This window comes from Pelmatolapia mariae, linkage group LG16_19, assembly GCF_036321145.2.
Source record: "Pelmatolapia mariae isolate MD_Pm_ZW linkage group LG16_19, Pm_UMD_F_2, whole genome shotgun sequence".
Classification (NCBI taxonomy): domain Eukaryota; kingdom Metazoa; phylum Chordata; class Actinopteri; order Cichliformes; family Cichlidae; genus Pelmatolapia; species Pelmatolapia mariae.
Genome location: NC_086241.1, coordinates 26431214 through 26454315, shown reverse-complemented (window position 1 = coordinate 26454315; position 23102 = coordinate 26431214). Strand labels below are relative to the sequence as shown.

At 41.1% G+C, this 23102-nt stretch overlaps 1 protein-coding gene across 1 annotated transcript in view; it reads right to left on the bottom strand.

Moving 5' to 3' along the window:
- The window catches only part of pdia5 (protein disulfide isomerase family A, member 5), a 71796-nt gene continuing 48694 nt past the window's right edge, over nucleotides 1-23102 (bottom strand). Inside the window, exons 12-17 of the mRNA XM_063499054.1 lie at nucleotides 17464-17534; nucleotides 16596-16759; nucleotides 16021-16151; nucleotides 12334-12404; nucleotides 2075-2209; nucleotides 1-95 (exon numbers count right to left, since the gene is read on the bottom strand). Coding sequence (XP_063355124.1) covers nucleotides 15-95; nucleotides 2075-2209; nucleotides 12334-12404; nucleotides 16021-16151; nucleotides 16596-16759; nucleotides 17464-17534 — 653 coding nt within the window. The 3' untranslated portion in view covers nucleotides 1-14. The remainder of the gene's footprint in view (nucleotides 96-2074; nucleotides 2210-12333; nucleotides 12405-16020; nucleotides 16152-16595; nucleotides 16760-17463; nucleotides 17535-23102) is intronic.

Here is a 23102-nt window from a genome sequence, read left to right as displayed (position 1 = left end):
CCCGCATGCTTCTCTCAGAGCTCCTCCTTCCTCTTGACAACCTTCTCCTGGTCGCGTCCTCTTAGGCTGCGCATGAAACCCGTGAAGCCTGCCTCCTGTGAAGACAAGGAAAGTAACAATCACCACAACATATTTCTCAACTTGAAGCAAGTTCTCAGCCAGTCCTGTGGATAAACCTCATCTTCACCTGACGGCGCTGAGGGGGAGGACAAAATGTAAATACCGCCATTGTGCTCGAGGTCAGGCTGCACAGTGTTTTCTGCTGCTCTCCGCAGTTTAATTCTCTACTTATGGTTGAGTTGAGCTGGACTGAGCTCTGAACCATTTGATGCTATAAATAATTCAGTTGACACATGATTTCAGGACAAGAATGGCAGTCTGTCCACAGGCAGGGGGAGGGAGGCAAGGTGTGGAAAAAGTAAAGCCAACCCACCCCCCCGTCACTGAACAACATCTCGGAGGTCGTTTCTGACACAGGGAGAAGAAATGCAACAGCTGGAGTGAAGAAATAACAGCATCAATGATAGATTTTTTTCTCCTCTACTTTCGATCCTGTTCTAATTTCTGAACTATCTAAATCACGCATCTCAAACACAAGGCCTGAGGGTCAGAATCGACCCGGCAGACTCCAATCCGGCCGACCAGACGTCTGTGGAAAATGCAAAGTGAGCGAGTGAACAGATTTTTATTTCAAGATTTACAGCTTTTCCTATTGATACCCCCCATCCCTTCTTTACATATTACACCAAAGTAATTAAGTAATGGATAAACAATTAAATGACTATCTGCTATAGAAATGTCAGTTTTTAGACAGTGAATCCAAAAGAAAAAAAGGATATTTTCTATAAATTATCATGTAAATATGTTATTGTCTAGTGTCACTGTTCCAGGTTGCTTAACATTAACGTGGGCTGCATGTGATCCACAATGTAAAATTCGACATCCCTGATCTAAACGCAGTCTCAGAAATAGTTTGTGATCTGAGATTTTCCATATTTCTGCACACATGTGAACCTAATACATAACCTCAGTAAACACATCACTTTGAGAAGGAGATAAACAGAATCTAAGTTGGTCACTTAAGTTAAAATGTTAGATTTGGTCATTTACGTATTGAGAATAATCATCCAATATTAAATGTATGTGACCTCTAGGATTAATTTGAATGGGATATTTTGGTGTTTTCTATCGATGGGATGACGAGGATTACAAAGCAACCATGACTGAGATTTGAGTCGGGTGTGTTTTTATTTAAAGAGCACTCGTTATGACACGTTTGAGGATTCGAATCAAGAATAAAGGAGATTTCTGAAGACCTCAGAAAGCAGTTGTTAATACTCGTGATGGTGGAAAAGATTACAGAACCATCTCTAAAGAGTTACGGCACACAACAAAATTGTTGCCCTTCTTTTAAGAACAGTAGGGCAATAAATAAGAGTAAGAGTAAGGTGTGGGACAGGGAACAGCTTTTCTAACATTTGCTAATGTTAATCCTCCTGAATCCACTATGGAGGGATTCAGCATGAGAACTCGATCCCAACTGTAAACACTGTGGGGATGGGAGCATTATGGATTGGGCCCGTTTAGCCGCATCTGGGCCAGGACAGTTCATCATCATTGATGGAGCAATTGATTCTGAAAATTATCAGCAGATTCTAAGGAGAAACGTCAGGACGTGCGACACGCACACTGATAGCATCTTGGGAGGACGAAGCCAAAGTCCTGACTCAGGCCAGCAGAAATGTTGAGGGATCTGAGGCACGTAGCTCATCCAACAGTTTAATGCATTCTGCATGAAAGAATAAATTCCTTCAAGATGGTGTGCAGGACAGATGGATGGTAATCATCTGCTGTTGTAACAAATGCTTCTCATCTATCTCTCAGGACATCTGTGGAATATGATATTTTAGCACATATTAAAAAAAAGTTCACAACCTTCTCCCTCTAACTGTAATCCACACAATTGTTGGCGGTTATTGGTTTCTCTGATAATTGGGTACTTTTTTTCCCCCTATGCAGATCATCACTGAACATTCATTCACTGCAATATCATAAACCGCCTCCAATCACTTACCCCTCGATCTCCATTGTACTTCTCCACAAACTTGCCATAGTTGTAGTAGTTGAATGTTGGGTAGCCCTCCACCCCTTCCTGCTTGCAAAGCTCATGGTTCTGTCCTTTAGTGCAGTCCACAGCTGCGTACACAATCTGAAACAGGCAATTGCGCATTCACTTTCAGTGCGCATAATAAAACATGCTTTAAATTCACAAGATTTTAAAGGCGCTTGACACCCTGCCGTATCAGATGAGGCGCTTGGGACTGTGCCTTAATTAGATGAGTGTGTAAATAAACTGAAAATATTTTTTTGTCGTAAAAAGTTTTCTCCAACTAACAGACCCATTTCACAGCACCCATTCTGACATAAAATAGCAAAGAAACACAGACGTGACTAATCACATTAACTGAGGCTCCGTGCTTATATACAGCTGAGGCTTCATTAATTTGATTCGTTACACCTGATTCTTCTTTCTATTTTCTGTCAAACGGCTGCTGTGTAATAAGCTTTTTAAATAAACTTCCTACCGAGACATAATTAGTACATAAGAATACATAAACTTCTCAGAAAATCTCCTTTTGAGCTACATTCGAGGAAACTTTATTGTAATATGAATTTCAAAAACTGCAGTCATTATCTTTAATAGTTAATAGGTTTAATGCAGACATTCATTAAACAGACAAGGTAGTGTATTAAAGCTGCCAAATTCGGCCTCCTTAAACTTTGTATTAGACGGTTTGTGTGTTACTTCTATTATTCCTGGTGCATTCGTCCCATTTATTGTTATTTTATTATCACTATGACAATTATTTTAATTCGCACGATGCATTTCCTTTTTATGGCCAGTTAGCTTTTGTTTCAGAGGATCTTAAGAACTCGGTATATTTTCAGATGAAACAAACTTTATCACAAGTCTGTACATTGCTACTATTAAAAAGTATATAGGTGAAAAATATTACAGGAATGCAAATGAGGACAGAGCTATAGTACTACTGTGCCAACTCTCATTTCTTTGTATTTGCTAGGAAATAAGGAAACAGGTGAAGCAATTTATTGAGACGTGTGTAAACAAACAGATTGAAGAAAAACTGATTCTGTATAGTTCTAATGAGCTTGAAGGTCAGTAGTATTTGATATGCTCCCCTTTATTCTTCAACACAGCCTGTTGGACCCATTTCCTGACCTCCATATTGGTAATAATTTGAACCAAAAATTTCAAATTTGATTTATCACTCCATAACATGTGTTGCTCCTGATTTTCAGTCCAGTTCTTGTGTAATTTGCCACGCCTCGACCTTTTCTCCCCATTTCCCTTTCTTATAAATGGCTTCTTGAGAGCTAAACTTCCACTGAGACCATTTCTGATGAGGGTTCAGTGAGCAGTGGATACATCTCTCCTGTGTCAGGTCTTTGCTGGATTTCCCCCCCTGCCAGCCATCCAGCTATCCACACATCTTATTCAGGGGTGTGGGTGAGCTGGAACCTACCCCAGCTGTCAAAGGGCGACAGATCACCCATCTATCGTAGGGCTAACAGAAAGAAACACCATGAATGTCTTTGGACTGGGAGGAAAGTTTGCCTGGAGAAAACCCATACCAGCATGGGGAGAACATGTAAACTTCACACAGAAAGGCCCCAGCCAACCACTTCACTTTATGACAGCTTTGTCAGTTTTCTTAAGGACACACTGCACAACATGCTGAAATACACCAGATTTTTACCTGATAGCCCTTTGAGAATCCCCTTGTTGAAAATACTATTTTATGTCTATCAAACTGTGTTATCTTTGGCATTCTTCTTAGTTTCAGCTAATGAAATAGAAACAAAATTACCACAGGCTGATAGTAACAGAGTGCCAAAAGATACAATGTATTACATACATTGTATACAGTGTAATGTACAGATGTAGTGTAGACAAACACTGGTTAGGTTCATTTTTGTGTTTCATTGATTCATAGGTCAGATTTAAGTGACTTATAAAACTAAAAACAATCCTCTGAAAACGGTCAAGTTCAAGAACTCGACTGAAAATAAGTGAAAAAGCAGCCAATGTCTAAATAAAAACTTTGAAAGACCTACTGCTCAAGACTACTTTAAAAATATCAAGACGTCTGGCTGCTTGGAAGCAAAATACAAAGAAATGAGGGACGAATTAAGACTTTTACACAACATTATATTTTGAGGCGCTTGGGACATGGACAAGACTCAACACAGTCCCCATTTCTTAAATTATGACCACTAAATGATGGTTTCAAGCTATAACTACAGATAAGTTTGGCAAAGGCATGGCATAATGTAAAACATGTAATAAAGAGTGTGAAGGAATTTAATAAGTGGGCCCCCAAAGAGTCGTGCCATTATCTGACTCAGTGTGAATTCTAGTTGAAATTATCCCCTCGCCGAACTCTTTTCCTGAGTTCTGGTGTTGAATCACGGAAAAAAAAAAATGTTCTTGCGAAATATGATGTCACAGTGACCTGTGAACTGTCAAATATAAAGTTTAAATGCTTAGCATGCTAAGCTAATTAGCATGGCAATAGTTCAGTACTAGCCAAAAACACATTTTGTGATCTTTCTTTTTTTTCAGCTCATCCTTGAGTTGACATTGACAAGACCATCATATTCACAAGAAGGGGAGGGCCATGAGGGTCACGGTGACCATGACCTTTAAGCACAATAATGTATCATATTCATGGTGATGGCTGGCTGGCTGGCTGGCTGGATGGATGGAGGGCCATTGAGAAAACATAATGCCTTAGGCTACAACTGTCACCGGCATGGAGGCATAAAAATGACTTACGCATTGGTCCGTTTATGTGGGTGGTACAAAAAAAAAGCCCCCCAACAACAATCAGCGAGCATAAAAACAACAAGCGAGATTTATGTTGCGTGGCTGTTGCATCGATTAGTGACAAGCTGTCCCAATGAGGCGTAAATGCCGCCTCACTGATACATGGCTCACTTAGCATGTCCTTTTGGACAGCAGAAATGTCACCCTCTCTCAGGGTGCTGAGTGCTCCACGTTGAACTTGTCACCATCAAATAATCGCTCGCTGTCTATCTGTCTGCCCGAGCCAAATGTGGAAATGACAGACATGTTGCGGAAGGAGAAATATTTGACACTTACGCCGCACCGCAAACGACTCGAAAACTTTCTTGTCCTAATTACAAGACACATGCACCTTGTTTTGTATGCAAATATAAATACTCAAGTGACGGAAAATCTGCATAATTGCCAACAAATCGCTAAAATGGGTACAATGCAGCAGAATGTCGACTTCATCTGCATTAACAGAACAGACACGGGCAAACAAAAAAGCGAAGATAGGGAGCAAATGGAGCACATATGAGAGAAGAGGGAGCCTATAAAGGGATATTCTTCTCTGGTCTGTTAATCAAGTGTATTAAGCTGTTCTTCACTGTGCTCCCACAACAAGAGTATTTCACGGACTTGCAAGCTGTGCATATTCAGCAAGAGTGAGGTGCATCACCTTTGGAAAGGCACAATAGTCGACAGAAATTAAGGTGAAAACACCAAAAATTACCCTCTTCTTTGTATACCTGGGCAATTTACCACAAGATCTTGAGCACTATGTGTGTATTTTTTTTAATGTGACATCTTTAACCACCTTTAAATTAGGGCAATTTGAGATACATAGCGAGTGTGCTTTAAGCAGCAGCAGCATTAGAGATGGCACTGTAGCTGCAATGAGGGGTATAATGTAACTACAGGCTCCCTCCAAATGCTCATCCCTGTGCAATCAATCCGAGTTGCTGTGAATTGACAGGAGAAAATGAAGTCGTAGAGCTGTTGTTCTTCAAAAGGTCCTCAGCCAATTCCGTTATTGATTCATCTTCAAGTGACAGAGGACCCCACATCATATTATTGATTGGATAGTGAAATTTTAGGGGGCAGCATATTACCATTTGGCCTAGCATCTCTACCAGCATCAAACTGAGGAACAAAGAGGTACAGCTACACTCAGAGCTACCTCTGTTCTAACAACAAAGTACCTGTGCTTGTAATATCTATTATGGATCTGCATAAGCTGGACTGAAAGACTACCACAAGGAATACATTAGCTCATATTAAAGAGTGACATAGCACTGAAAGGGTTACTGTAACACACCACGTCTTTGATTTATTGTAGCTGCAACACAAGCATCAACTGAGTAATGGGGACTGGCAATAGCAATTTTATTTACATTGTACATTTTATTACACGTAAACTCAATATGATTAATATAAAATATAAAAACATAAACACCTATAAAAGGTCTTCTCTGCCTTACGGTAATAAAAAACAAATTTACAAAGAACTAATATACAAGTTACTACAGCTGTGCACACACTGGAGGTGATTTGCAGTGACGTGGCAGCTACAGACCACAGACAGTGAATGACTTCAATGAGGAGTGACTGAAGGGACTACCAATGAGAGTGAAGAATATTGTTCATTGACATATGAACTTTCAAAATACATGAAAAGCTGAAAGGTGTGTTGGGTTAACTAAATATTGTGGAAAGTACAAATCACAGTGATTCAGTGGTCATTAAAATGTGCTTGGATTTGCAAACCGCAAACCATCACATAAATCATGACACACTGCTCTCCCCTACATAAGCTGCCTTAATTGGTTAAAGGTATCTATGGAAGCCCATTTCCATAGATACCATAGATTAAAAAAAAAAAAAAAGTATCCATAACTCGAAATTTCAAGCTAGCGCTGCCAATCTGTAATCTACGGGAATGACGTCATTTCCTTGTTACCCGGAAGCTGAAGCCCTCAGCTACAAATGCTACAGCTAAGCTACCAGAATTACAGCCAGTCATGAATGCACAAATTGCTGAGCATTTTCAGCGTGGCTTCACAAATGATGAAATCCTTGTGTTATTAGCTGAATCAATCACATATCAGCAAACGTACTCTTGAAAGCGCCAATTTGTTGCGATCCGGTTTTGAGTGTGCATTCTCCTGTGCCATATCCTCCCGGGTAACAAGAAAATGACGTCAGTCACGTAGATTACTGATCGGCAGAGCTAACTCGAAATTTCGATTTATACTTTTTTTTAGTGATGAAAACGGGCTTTCATAGGTATCAATATCAGCAATTCTCCTGTATTTACTTCTGACTGGGTTATAGACTAATAATAAGCAGGAAACTAGTGAATTAACATAGCAAGAGAACAAGGCATTGAACTTAACAAAGTGTTCAAAAGATAAAAGAAATTTCCTGCAGATAAATACAGAAAAACACAAAAGCCAAACTCATTCCCCGTTGTTGCTCGAGCATTGCATCACATCTCCACACATTACCACCACCTGTTGATGAGTGAAAGAGGTTGACATCATTGGTAGTTTGTGTAGATTGGAGCATATACAGCTCCTCATTGATGTGCACAGAAACCCTAACAGGGAGCCATGAATACAAAAACAACTGCAAAGCGCCAGCAGAGGTCAAAAGCTCCACGGGGAAATCTTGATTTCTGCAGCGCTGTGGGTCAAGACGAACCAGTGTGCTTCTCTATGATTTTACCAGTACAGTAGCAGCCACAGGGTAGGTTATATTAAGCAAATCCTTAAATTCTCTAATGAAACTGTGTTCTCATCGCAGTGCTGTTCCAGCCCATGTGCACCTTTAACGCTGGTATTGATTGGAATTTGGAGAAAAGACAAAACAGCATGGAACAAACCCTGTACACGGCTCCCATGCTGATATACAGCAGAATGTGGAGTTTTAATTGTTTGTGTCTTCAAAGCTTGCAGCTAAGCTCGTGTTAGTCTTTGGTAAATGAGGCAAGGGCAGTTAATAGACTGTGATCAACACCGGTCTGGCATAATACACTGGGGCTCGTCTTGATAAACAGAGAGAACTGCCAAGTAAACACAAGTACCCACTATGCAGATTTAGTCCTGTTCAAACAAAACTTCAAATCTCCTCTGGCCACTGGGGGAACGACAAGAGGGAAATACATCTTAAACCTGTGCATCTGTGTGACTTCCACACGAATGCAGGTCCCCTGATTATGCAGCTTGTGCTAGTTTCATCAAAACCTCGAAACTCAAGGTATGGTTTAAAGCAACTTAAAGTGGATTTGTTATGTTCATATCCTGCTTTGCTAAATCAATCTTCCAATGGACCTGAGTGCAGCTCCAACTGTCTCAATAATGACACTCTAGTCTCTCTTCTTTTAAGGCCACCCTCTTTGTTCTAAATGATGCCCCAAGAAAGTCTGAACTGCAGGTTGGTGTGGCCTGCTGAGCTCCCAGAGATGACAGAATTAAGTCCATCTCTGCCAGTGAGACCCAAGAAGCACATACTGTCCCGCTCCACCACATTACACAAGTGCTCTATTGGATTGGGATCTGCTGACTGTGGAAGCCATTTCAGGACAGTGAATTCATTGTCATGGACAAGAAACCAGTTTGAAATGCTCTGAGCTTTGACATGATGCCTTTTTTTCCTCCCTCTATTTTTCCAATCTTCTGTTGTCAAATTTTAGTGAGCCTGTGCAATCTTTAGCCTCAGTTTCCTGATCTTAGCTAACAAAAGCGGAACTTGGTCTGGCCCTTTCGTGTTGTAGGCCATCTACTTTGAACTTTAACAAGGTTAGAACCAGCGTATCTTCTGCATAACTTGATTGTAATGAGTAGTTATTCGAATTTCTATTGCCTTCACCTCAGCTTGATGAAGTCTGGCTATTCTTCTCTGCCCTCTGGAATCAACAACATTCCAGCACATTCCAAAGGTGCTCTATTGGAAGATTGGATCTGGTGACTGTGGAGGCCATTTGACGACAACGAACTCAATGTCAGTTCGCAAAACCAGTTTGAGATGGCTTGAGCTTTATAACATGGAGCATTGTCCTGCTGGAAGCAGCAATCAGGAGATGGTTGCACTGTGGTCATAGGAGATGGACATGGTCAGAGACAGTGGTAAATTCATACTCAGGGTCCCAAAATGGACAAGAAGCTATCCACCACACTGTTACATCGTTGCACCACCAGCAGCAGCCTGAAATGTTGATGCAAGGCAGAGAGGACTGATGCTTTCAAATTCAAACAATCTGAATGGTGCAGCAGAAACAGAGACTCATCACACCAAACAACTTTTATCCAGTCTTCTACTGCTGAATTGTAGCCTTTGTTTCCTGTTTTTAGCTGACAGTGGCACTTGGTGTGGTCTTCTGCTGCTCTAGCCTACATCAAACTTTGGCCTTGGTCTCAACAAGAAGTTATTTGAGTTACTGTGTTGGTGCCACACATGGTGGGTCATGTTCAGAGTTATTTAAATCACCTTTCTGTGGAGATTCTGATTTGAACTTCAGCAGGTTGTTGTGTCTCCATGTCTTTAGAGATTTACATTAACAAGCAGTTTAACAGGTCAGTCTAGTGAGGTGGCTGGTGAGTGTATATGACAGAAAATAAGAAAAAGCGTGAAGGATCTGCTTTAAGGTTGTGGTCCCAAATACTGAATCTCATAGTACATTTCTGGCTGTTGCAAAAGTCTTGCTTAAAATATAAAGTAAGTATTGTAGTATGTGGTCAGGTTATCAATGTTGTGTGTTTCTTGATGGAAAATTTAAGAATCGTTGTTACCTTACGAGATAAAATCTTACAAGGTGCAAACAAAAAGTTACTGGAATTGAAAAGTAAATGCAAGAGTCTTAAAGTGAGGGATCTGAAAATAGCAGCAGACCTCGAAGCAGTCGGGCTAAAGAAGCAGAAAACCTTCTGCATGTAATCTGCCAAGCAACTGCAGATGTAAATGAGCTTCTAGCTAACTCTGATACAATGCATCAAATGGTAACATTTATGTTATTATACATGATCCTTTTTTTTTTTTTTAATAAACTCAATTACTAAAAGCAGTGGAAGTGCAAGACAAGATTAATTTAAACAGATTTATGGCTAAATGTAAATATAAAATTTTAAGGGTTAAATCCATCAACTTTTAAAACCACACAAACCTCTTTTTAAATACTCAGCTCTATTATTTTGGCTTGTCGGGCAATGACCATTCGATCTGACTGAAATTATGGTTATTTATAAATGCACAGATCTACTTCAGTATTTAGAAATGAAGGAAGCGAGTGTGAGTTTCTGCAGAAATGAATAAATGAAATGATGTGTTACAGTTGCAGCTGATATCCAAATTTCCCAAGGAAAAAAAAAAGGTTTAAAGCATTTTCATTTTCATCTGTTGAAGATTAATGTTATTGAGAAATGTTACAAAGAATTGCCTCAGAAAAATAGATGGCTAAGTTGCTGAGGACACCATCTGACATTGATTTAGAAAAATTCCAAACAACTGAGACAGCAACACGGTCCGAGAAATACTGGAACAACAGCTATTCAGCATTAAGCATTTTGGTGAGACTTCACAAATGATAAGGCAGCAATTAGATGGGTTTTTTGTCACTTCAATCTGATACTTTAGCTTCGAGCGCTGCCTGACACTTGTCCAAAATTCCTGCATGTTTGAAAGGGAGAGAGAGCAAGAGAGTGAGTCACACAGTTGTGGTTTAAGAGGTTTGGAAATAAGCCCTGCAGTCAGAGGGTATTAACAGAAATGAGCAGGAGTGGGAGGGTGTCAGGACATGAGTCCCTGAGGGTAAGTAACGAGAGGGAGTGGGGATGATGGAGGATGAGCGTGAGTGTGTCCTGTTGCCACTACATGAACCTCCAATAACCTCCAAACCCCAAGCCTGCAGAAAATTTGATGCAACAGTGTGGTGCTTTATCTAAATGGTCAAACTGGAGTGGACTGGAGTGGAGTGGAGACACTGAACCCTAAGTTACAGCTCCTCTGCCACTGTTGTGAGCGCGCTTGTCAAACACTATGTAAAAACCAACTAAGGTAAAAAGCCTTCTATAGGTGGAAGTTATTCCTGTGTGAGACATGAAAACAATTACTAGAAATGGGGCGAGAGGACTTTTAAAGATGTGAATTCTCAAGTTAACGACAATCGAAAGACTTTCTGATAACTTTGCATAAAATATGCAAATGCATTTACTCTGCAAATGCTCGTTCTTTTGTTTTTATAACTAACACCTTTCAAGCTGTAAGAAAAGACAAAAAAAGCATCTGTGAAGAGTACAGAGGATAAATTAATGTGAATCATGATGATGTCTGAACACTTAAAACATATTCAGATCTTTAGAGTGCAACTTATGTGGTCCATTTTGGAAAAGAATTCCCAAAATGTCACATATTTCCCCCTCCCCTCCCGATAATACTTAACATGCACTCACCAGACACTTTAGTAGGCACACCGTTCTAGAGCCAGGTGGGATTAGGTTTCATTATCATGTTCTATTAACGGATTTCAAATGATTTTAGATTTCAGAAAATGCGTGCACTGTGCACATAAACGGAGAGATATGATCAGCAACAACACTCAGGCAGGCTGTGGCATTTGAACAAAGCTCAGCTGGTACTATGTGGCCAAAAGTTTGCAAGGAAAATATCCCATCTGCTTCAAGGTTCAACCAGCTTATCTAACACCAACAACCATGCCACATTCAGAGTCACCTAAATAACCCTCTTTCTCCTCTCTGACGCTTGTTTTACAATTGGTGATTAAATATTTGCATGAATGAGCAGCTGTACCTAATGAAGTGGCTGGTGAGTGGATATATTGTGTGTATGTCCAGGGAACGCTTAACACAAACACAATAAATGAAAGAAAGAAATCATTTCTAACCTAAAGATGGAAAATACAAGCAAACAAACAAGATCTTAATAATTTCACAGTGATAAGCTTTGAGCGCGAGTGTAACTGAAAAGAACCTGGAAGAAATTAGATCTAGTAATGACTACTGCCTGTCACGAAAGACTGTAATAAAGCAGACACACAGGATTACGGCCTGTCAAGACCACGGTGGAAATACGTTATTTCATTTTTAATATTTTGTTTCTGCAACATCAGGTCCCTTGTTGGTCTAAAGCTGCGTCTTTTGTTCCATTACTTTTAAAATAACTATGTTATTTGTTGTGAAAGACACGATACAGCAAAGCAACAAGATAAAAAAAAAAAGCAGCTAGAACTTGTTTTATTTGTTTCTGTTTTTTTAACTCTAGCCTGAACACTGCACGAAAAGGTTTCAGATCAATATTTATTCAAATCAATACCGATCTTCTAACTGTGAGCCGATTACAGAAAACCGTGATGTTTACTGTAAGCACAGCTCCAGTTAGAGGCATCTTTACACCGCCATCAGAGCCAGTAATCACATATCTAAGTGAGTATGTGAAAAAGCAACACGAACCTTGCGATCCTCTTTGAAGAGCTCTGCTGCGGTGGTGAAGTGGGGGACAGCGTTTTTACAGTGTGGACACCCTGGAAAAGAACAAGCAGATGGGCTGTTATCACAACTATATCTATTATCATCATACATTTGCACCACAAAACTGAGCTTCATGCCCTAAACGGAGGATTATACCGAAACACGACACAGAACACATGCACGTATTTACTGGCAGTTACTAACAAGGTCACTTTTATATTATGAGAGACTGTAGATTTATTTATTGGCATCATAAACGCTACCTCCCCGACTTTGTACTCCAACAGCACTCCATATACAGTATGTCAATACCTACAGAGCACATTTATAGACAGCTCTTTTATTTTCTGTAGGTGGAGGCAGGATGATTAACTGTCCACAGAGCTGACCAGGAGGAGGAAGCCTTTCCAACTCTAGCTGCAGTGCATTAATAAAAGAGTGATGACTTTTTGTACTGGGAGACTGTTTGCTGTTCTGACAACTTTTCTTCTCAGTTTCTGCTGAAATGTGACGTTTTCTTAGACTTCCTCATTTGCTTTAATCTTTTGTTGATAATGTCAAGTATGCAGTCCTTCTTCTGTTAATTAAAAACAAACCGTTGCCCCTTTTGGAAATAAGAAAAGGCAAGGATACCCCTTGTGGTGACAAATAAATTGCCCATGAAGAAGAAAGCAGCTTGGCAGTGGGTGACTAGCTAGACACTTTCATGTGCCGAGTTAGGGTTAAAACACCAGCTAATTAAACCCTGACAGAGAGTCATTAATGAACAATATGCTTAAAAGAATTTGTTACTTTTTGAAGGTCTACATAAGACTGTGTGGGAGTTGTCCAATCGACTCTCCAGAGCAAATTCTGATGGTACTTTTGGGGCATAAGTTGTCGGCCAACTGCGGATACAGTCCCTACACCCGGCTGAATGATCAGGAGATGTTACGGTTAGCTAAACATCTGAGTCATCTAACTCAATAAATGGATTTTCAGTCACTGAAAAATGATGGAGAACATGCTTGAACATGCTTTCCCCCAAGACCATGAATCTTTTGCTGCAACAGTTTTCTGGTTTCAGGCTTTTCTTTACAAATATTTGCGAATATGGCTGCAGGGGATGTTTCTCCAATTTGGTCACAAAACTAGTGAGGCCAGAGAAGGATTTTAGGTAACAAGGCCCGATGGTGTTCCATTTCTTTTCAAAGGTGCTGGACAGGGATAAGATGCTCTTTTAGACAAAAGTAGCAAAGGCCTTTTTTCCCCCCATGGATGTCACTTGTGTTCAGGTCACAGACTGTATTTCAAAGATGGACGTAGGCGCCATTAGGAAAGCCCTTCTGTTAAGGCGTGTAATTTACAAAATAAACATTTTTCTTAATAAATACAATTTCAAAGTAATGACTTAAATTTGAACTTTAAACTCACCCAAAACTATTTGAACTCATCAAATGAACCCAAGGCTCATTTTTCTACAGACTTCTCTATAACTCAGACTTCTTTTATACCCATGCTTACAATTAGAAAAAATACACAGTACAATAATGTGCAAAAGTCTTGAGCTATCATTTTGTTTTTGTCTTTTGCTTTCAATGAACCAGACTCGCCGGCTGCTTTTTTCAGTCCAGTCAATTTCCACTTTCACAATGGCTTCACTTTTCAGAGCTAGAAGCCAAGTCCATCCTTTATATACAGTTTGATTATTGTCATAACGCAGAAGGAAATCTATTTGGCAAACTGACATCACAAGTGGGAAGGAGAAAATAAAATATCACTATAAGCTGCACTATTAAGATTTCTTTCACAGGCTGCAAGTGGACATATCTGACTACGTATGTCCACAGGCATCATAGACACACACACACACACACACACACACACACACACACACACACACACACACACACACACACACACACACACACATATAACTCTCCCTCCAATTCGATTATATGTCAACTGTGCAAGTACACATTTGCCAACCCTTTCAGAGCAGTCTCCCTAAGAGAGCATTCAGCACCGCTCACAACCCATTTCCTGCTGAATTACCCTTTTAGCTGCAACATTAAATGGCCTTTAAACCTGTAAATGTCCTGTCGCAATTTTGAAACTGGTGTATCAAAAACACAATCGTTGTCCGCGTCTTTCCCTCACAGAAGGAAACAGGAGGCTGATCAGGCAGCTCCCCGGTGCAGCTTAGAGACTGCCTTAAATTAGCAGTTAAACTGAAGAAAGGAACGGGGTTTTGCTCTGCATGGCAAGTACAGGAATTTTTCAGCCTTTATATTTTACGCACTGTACCTTCGGTCATCTAAAAATAGGTAAAAAAATGACAATGATAATGATTCCTGCAGTTCTCATTTCTTGACTGTACCTGGACATTTTTACTCATCTTTCTCATAATTACCATCGCAGACAGAGTGAATCTGAGTGAAATCGAGGGTTGATGAATGCAAAGTAACCGCCCTGTGGATGCGCTGTAACAGCCTGGATTTGAATATCTCCCCTTAGTTCGATGAATCGTGGAAAGTACGGAAAAAAAAAAGAAAAAAAAAGCAAACATTAAATGCACCAAAGTGTTATGTCTCAAACTGGCCGATTAACAGTATACAGCAGGCCAACAAATGGGTATTCAGTGAATCAGAAAATGCTTTAATTTAACACAGAACGCATGCGAAAGGAGACAAAGATGATGTTCCAGCATTTAATTTTAGTTTAGGGTTCAATTATGCAGATTTGAGGCTAAAGGATAATAGCCCAAGCCTCTGCTAAAATTATATTGATTGTTCTGTCTGAAGCCTTTCCAGCCTTGATGTTTTAGAAAGCAGCTGTATCTCATCAAATGCTCCATTAGCACAAGCTCCTTCACTAATAAGACACCAGCGAGCAAGGTGCAGATGGGGTGGACGAGTTGGGAGGGCGGCAGGTTGACGCGGCCTGATGTACATCTGGAGCATCTCTTTGTAGAGGGAAGCACCAAAGGACCCAGAAGAGGAAGCAGCCTGACTGCTGCCCTGTCGCGCGCTTTGAAGCCCTCATCAGAAACAAAGGGCAGAAAAAGGGCCAAAAAAAACCTAACAGGGACAGAGGTGCATGTGTGAGTCTATGTGTGTATTGATAATTAGCCTCCCTAATCTGTATTCCTCCTGTGTTTTGTATGAGGACACATATGAAGCGTGTCAAAAACAGAGATTTCTGCCTTTCCCTTCATGGAAGTCCAGTCCCAGTTTTTTGGGGGAGGACATTTCTAATCTGTTGTTCGTCTGTTTCTCAGGGCTGAAAATATAAAAAGGTGGAAAAGTGATTTGTTCATATTTTTTTTTTTACTATTCTAAGTAATGTGACTCAGTCTCCCTGTGGCTTAGGTGGGGCTTTTTTATATACTGCCCAATGACGAGGTTTGGCAAGAAGCTCGGAGTTACGTATGCACGCTGGTTGAAGCCCAGGCTACGATCGCACCGAGTTCAAGAGGACGAAGCTGCGATCGCACGCGGCTGCGACAGCTTCACAGACGTTTGATATTTTGATCACAACAGCCCGAGCAGATGAAATACAACAGCTTGCGAAAGCTGCCAGTTACAGATGAGGCTTTCAGGAGCCATTCCAGATGTTTGTGTAAGAGCTTGCTTCTGATTTTGTTCGCAGATGCTGAAAGGAGTTGATTTTAATATTAAAGACACTTACAGGGAGCGTAGAACATGACCAGAGCGTGCTTTTTCTTCTTCAGAGCCTCTCGGAAATCCTCCGACCCAAGATGGCTGACGCTGGAGGGTTTCTCCTCCCAAGACTGCTCTGGTGGAGGAGGCGCCTGTGGACTGCAGGGGATGAAATAAAGTGAAAATATTACGTGCACTCCAGGGAAGGGGAAATTGCCTCACATTTACTGTAGTAAAGGTAACATAAATACAGTTTCTACCAAGATTTTTTGTCTTTATTTTGTGGGCCAAGGAATAAATGAATAAAAGCTTACTATGTAACTACCGGTGATATAATGGAACTCACACTGAGTCACACTTTATGTCAGCCCGATATAAAATTATGTCTGCTGACCTGTGATTGCAGACTATGACTTTATGGAGCCTGCAGATGCCACAGCTGGACTGATGTCATTGCAAGTCCATTACTTTTTGACCCTTTCCAAAGATTATTCTCTCACAGTGGGAGGAAGTCTTGAAAAGCCGGTGCTACGGCCAATCACTGCTTCACTTAACTGCTCGACTTTTGAAGCGATCAAGCTGTCGGTTAAGCGTGAGACTCACTTGTGCATGAACTCGATGATCTTGTCTTTGTTTCGCAGCTGTGGCAGAGTGTACTTCTCTTCACCTTTCTCGAAGTACTTAACCGTTGGGAAACCAGAGATCTTGAAGCGTTCCGACACAGCCTTATGCACCGTGGCATCCACTGCTGCCAAAACACCCGGACTCTGCAGACGTTACAAAAGCAGACAGGACACTGGTAAAATAAGATCTATATACTAATCTCTTCAATTAGACCATAAACGGTCACTCAGTCTAGCCTATCTGATGACACCGGCTACATTGGGAAAAAGATTACGCCATTTGTGTATATAAAAAAAAGAAAAAAAGCACTGCATTAGAAACATCAGTAACATTAGCAGAAAAACAAGGGGGGGGGAAATAATGATACGCTGGGTCTAAAGAGCTCAGGGTGACAGTGGCTCCCGTCCATTCGAATTAGATAATGTGCAGGCTTTTCCCATTGACCTCCAGTGCTGGGCAGAAAGCCACAAGGACAAGGTCCAAGCGCCGGGCCGGGGGGACGTTCACGGGTGAGATAATTGCTACAGTCACCAGGCTACAGTTTTATAGGCCCTGCCCCTGGCTGGGGAGTGTTAGATTACCACTGAGGACAGAATGGGGGGAGAGGAGAGGTGAGTAACACGGCCCACTAATCAGAAACACATCAAAAGCTGGGCTGTTGGACAGGCTGATCAGCGTGTCAAGCTGCGACGGCCAAAAGCCTTAAAGCCAAAAAAAGAGGGATTATTATGATCTGCTAATGACGCATGATGGTGTGTGCTCAGTAGAGTCTGAGATATGAAGCACATAGGCCTGTAGATATGCATGCTGTAAACATGCAAACAGAAAGAAAGGTCGAGAGACTTACATCTGCACCCTTGTTAAGTATTTCAGCAGCTTCATCGTACTCTGGCTTCATTTTCTTGCAGTGGCCACACCCTAAAGAATTCAAAAATGCACATTAGAGGCTGACTGATGGAAGGATTAGACAGCAAATGGAGAAAAAGAAAAATCAACAAGATAACAACATCTGCTAGTGTTTCAGTTCAACCTAGCCCTGAATACGTTTTAAATAATCCCTCAGAAGCGGCTATTTAGATGTAAGAATATCTGTATTTTACAGGAACATGTGCTCATTATAATAAAGATAAGGCACAGAGAACAACATTAACCTCCTAGGACCTGGCGTCCACATGTGTGGACATCACATTTTGGGTTGTCTAGACCAAAATACTAAATTTTGCTTTCCAAGGGCCTGATATCCACCTACGAGGACATTATACTGCCTCTGTTTTATCGAAATTTAAAACAAATATCCTCATATGTGGCTCTCATTTTTCTTAGAAACAAAAATCGGTTAAAAAAAGAAAATCTGGTGATTCTTTGTTTTTACATTCATCGGGTCCCAATCAGCCCAAATATCAAAGAGAAATTAAAAATGCATCCCATGGAACAGTTCGGGTCTTAGGAGGACAATCTAAGTGTGCCGTTTAAACATAACTCAAATCAGAACAAAAGGATTTGAAAATAATTTTAAAAATATTAATTAGTTAACATTGTTTTAACTTGATTGGCTACTGAAAAAATGGCAACCTTGAAAGGCTGAGTACTCCAGAGGTAAAGATGGGAGCAATTTAAAAGCAATGTTTCACAAAGTGTGCAGATTTCATTGCCTACATTACCAAAATAAATAAATAAAAGATTGAAGGAATTTGGAAAGCTTAATAAGTATTGACTGAGACCTTTGGGCCCTCAGGCAGTGCACAATTAAACTGATATGGGCTCAGGAACATTTCTGGAAGCAAAGAGTATTACATATCAGCATCTGTGTCACTCCATTTAAAGACACAAACCGTCAGAGTAGCTCAGCATCCATAATAGTACTGTATCTGAGATGCAGTACAGAAAAAGTGCCATGCAATAAAATAAAAAAGAAAACAAAAGATATCCTGTAGTGACGATGGCTTAACATATTGTTTTCAAAACTAAAACAGCTGGTCTCCACACAGACCAAGCTTTCTCATTCTTATAGTGTTGCTAAAACAGCAGGTGATGCAATACAGTGGTAAACATACCCCTTTACCTTTATGCCAATCATTATTGATGAATCTATGGCCAGCTAATAAAACCCAGCTCCTTCAACCAGTCAACTAAAACAGTCACATGAATGAGACAAGAACAAGAAATCATCTCTTAAATCTAATCAAAGCATACGCTTACATTTCTCAAGAAACACCTTCAACACTAGAAGATTGGCTCTGAGCGCGTAATGCTCTGCAGAGATTGCAGAGCATTACGCGCTCAGGGCTGTCTGGGCGAATCAAGCAGCCAACCCGTGTAATTCTCTGGTGTCTTGCTGCTTCACCCCGGTTTGCCAGAGGGTGCACGGCTAGCATGCTGAGGGTGAAACTGTAAGCGAGGCAGCAAGAGTATATCGTGTTTGCAAGGAGAGTTAAGTCATATTTGATTGCTTACTACATGTTCCACTCTCAGGGATCTGTGCACAAGGTATAGTTTGAGTGTGTTTGTCTCCGAGTAAGAAAACTGTGGTTACAACCACACTGATGGGTTTTTATTGGGTCTTTTAAAAATGAAAACAAATTAAGTCAAGACAAATATTTTAGCAGAGTCATAAATAATCTGTCTCTACTAAAACAACTTTAAACACACATCACGTTAGAAGCAGGCTGGACTTGCCTTCAGAGCTGGTGTAATTGTTCATGGCACCGAGTCAATAAAGTGCAAGAAACTTTCCTCAGAGATTTTGCTTCATGTTGACATGACAGCATCACACAGCTGCTGTAGATTTGTGAGCTGCACATCCATGATGCAAATCTCCAGTTCCAACACATGCCAAAGGCACTCGTTTAGATAGAGATCTGGTGACTGTGGAGGCTCACCGTTATGTTCAAGAAACAAGTTTGAGATGATTTGGGCTTTGTCACATGGTGTGTTGTCATGGTGGAAGCAGGAAAGGGATGGACATGGTCAGCAAAGGTACTCAGACTGTGGTGTGACAAGAACGCTTAGTTGGTACTACAAGAAAAAAGTTTGCAAAGAAAACTAAAAAAAGTTGCATTTCCTGCGAAAATGCAGTGTGAATGCTGTGTAGTGGAATGTGCAGAAAACAGCTGAAGAAGCAGAACTACCTGCTGAAAAGAACTGAAGAAGCTGAAGTTTGTGCTGAAAACAGCTGAAGAATCTGGAATTTGTGCTGAAAAGAGGTGAAAAAACTGAAAATTTGGCTGAAAAGGGGTGAAAAAGCTAAAATTTGTGTTGAAAGAGTTAAAAAAGCTTAACTGTTTACTGAAAGAAATGTTGCCATAAGCGGGATTCAAACCCGGGCCTACTGCTCTGAGAACGGCTGCTGACCTCACTGAGCTAACACATGGCCTTACGGCATTCACACAATAAACCTCACACCGTTACACTGCAACAAGCAGCCTAAACTATTGTTACAAGGCAGAATGGATCCATGCATTCATGTTGTTTGGTCATGTTGCAGCAGAAACCAGGACTCATCAAACCAGGCAATTGTTTGTTTCTGTTTTGGTGAGCCTGTGTGAACCGCAACTACAATTTCCTGTTGACAGGAGTGGCCCTCGGTCTGGTCTTCTGCTGCTGTAGCCCATCTGCTTCAAGCTGGCACCAACAGCCTCATTTACAATCACTTAACCTCTTGAGCCCCAACGCCCCCAGATACGGGGGCAAAATGTACTGCCATGTAATTGGCTGACAGGCAGTTGAGCAGGTGCACCAAATGAAATGGCTTTATACAGAGAGGAAGAACACAAATGCATCGTTCCTGCTCGGAATTTGGAACAAGTGGTGCATAAGGGCTATAAGAGTACATCTTTCCCTGGACTGACAATTAGATGGGAGAAAATATGGCAAAATCTATTACAAAAGGAAGCCGTGGCAATGGGGGGGGGAAGATTACCCACATGAGAAAAACAGAACCACAAAGCTATGTGAGCTTAGTTATAATGTTTTGGCAATATGTTGTGGCTGATGAGACCAAATCTGGCAACAAGTGCGAGGGAATACCTTCCAAAAACGTCCTGGACTAAAACACTGTAGCATGGCTGATATGTTAAGTGCAATAAAAGTTACAAGTTTTAAAACAAAAACGTCATTAGAGCCAATCTGTGATCAGGCTTCTGGACACTTTTTAGTAGATCATCAACCCCTCGTTATAAATCATAACAAATCTCAGTTTTACCAAAAGCCCTTTTTTCATCGAGAAGCAGAAGACACAATTTGCTGTAAATAAACTGATGTAAGCGGTACGTTTAATGTTGCATGAGCAGTGAGTGACTAGCAAACATTTTATTTTTAGATTTAAAAACAATTTAAAAAAAAAACCCAACCAACTTTTAAATATATATAACACAGTAATTGTCTCGCCCAGTGTACAAGACGCTTTGTCTTAAGATCTTATGAATATGCCGTTTGATCAGGGATGAGCGCTTGTGTGAATGTGCTCACAGTGCTGCTGTGCACAGATGCATGAAACAAACTTGGTGCTTTTCCAAACCTGTTAAATTGCCCTTGTCATAACAGTTCAGGAATTTCTTTCTTCAATATACAATGCAGCACTGGCGCAGGCTATAAATCAAGTGTGATATGCCTTGTGGGATAGAAAAGCTGCTTCTCTTTCAACTGAGTGACTGTAGTGTGTGATCATGCAGATTGTTTTGAGGCTTACCAGAGAACCAGAGTGACTACAAGGACTTTGTCTGACCCTTCAAAGTGATGAGTAAGAGACAAAAGCAAACGTCCGTCCTGTGCTCTGCGTCATCCCTGCTCGGCATTCGGAAAAAGTGGTGCATAAGGGCCACGGTCGGTGTGTGTGTAGGGGAGGGCGTGTGCAAGTGTGTGTGTGTGTAGGGGAGGGCGGGAGCTTACAGGAAAACACAGAAATATTGCTGATTCAGAGTGTATGTGGGGGTGAAGAGATCAGAGTCAAAAAAATGAACACCCTGGCTCCACATCACTGCAGCTATTATTAAAAAAAACCCCAAAACAAACTGAAATGCACCGAAAAAGAGAGAAAGGTGAAAAGGTGTTTGCGTCACAGGAAACGTTACATGTGTTAGGACAACTCGTGTTGTAAGGTCAACTCGTCTGTGCCCACTGCAGGGGTAAGCTGGACCTGCAGCTGCTTCTGAACCACCCGTTAAGCCAGCCAAAGCCCAATCGTCTGGGACCAAACATTATCACGTCATTTACAGCTATATCAGCTGGAACAACAATCTGTACAAACAACAATGAGCAATGTTTGTTTTTGGTCCGGGGACGTAATCAGGCCGGCTCTGGGAAACAGAGGGTTTGTTTGGAGGTTTCGCTCCCCTGCTGTGCACCGTACAGAGGACGGTGAGAACGGCCGCGCCGAAAGGTGGACAAGAATGCAAGCTGATGGTGGTGGTTGGGAGGCCATTAATCTCACTCTGACAGCAGGGCCATTAAGAAACTGCACTGAAGCTCCAATGCTGTGTGTGTGTGTGTGTGTGTGTGTGTGTGTGTGTGTGTGTGTGTGTGTGTGTGTGTGTGTGTGTGTGTGTGTGTGTGTGTGTGTGAGAGAGAGAGAGAGAGAGAGAGAGAGAGAGAGAGAGAGAGAGAGAGAGAGAGAGAGAGAGAGAGAGAGAGAGAGAGAGTGCGAGATGTAGTGTAATTGTGTGTAATAAATGTTTTGTCACGGTGTGAAATATGCATTTGATGTCTCACAGGTATGTACGCGTGTGCGAGCTGAAAATGTTTGATGCCACTTGTTTCAGCTGACTGCCCTTGATTGGAGTGTGTGTGGGTGACTGGCTGCTGTCCACAGGGTGAGTCAAGTGCAGCACAAGCATCTGTGAAGCTGTGACACCACATCTGGAGAGGGAGGATTAGTCTGCTTTCAGCGCTGTTATGCACACTCAGGGTAAAAAAGAAAAGAAAAGAAAAGCGTTTTCTTACTTAAACAACTCCACAAACTAAAGACAATAAAATAATTCCTGAATCTATGTTGCGCAATCCATGGTGTCTGACGCTTTAGTAAATATCAATAAAAGCAAAAATATGAGAGTTTATTGCAGCTTTAAGCCTGAATAGGCAATTCAATATAAATGCAAAAACCCAGGTAAGACTGCGCTCTTCAGCTTTCTTCCTCAGCAAAAGAAAGAAACCGGAATTTTCAACTGTTCTTCTCTGACAATCAAATAAAACCTGCTTGAAAAGTCATTAATTCAAGTCAAACATGTATAATCAATGAAGTCCCAGGACTCTGCCCATTAAAATAACAATAATAACAACAATAAAACAAATAATACATGCCATTGTCTCTTGTTTCTCTGGACCACTTCAAGCCCAGCTTCTATTTTGAGACCGGTCCATGAAGTCTGACCAGGTTCTAAGTTTTGACCACTTGCATGTCTGCAGATGATTCAGTTCTGTTGGCTTCAACAGGTGGTGGCGTCGAGTTCACTCTGGTGCATTAGCGCCTCTAATTCTGAGGCAATGATCACG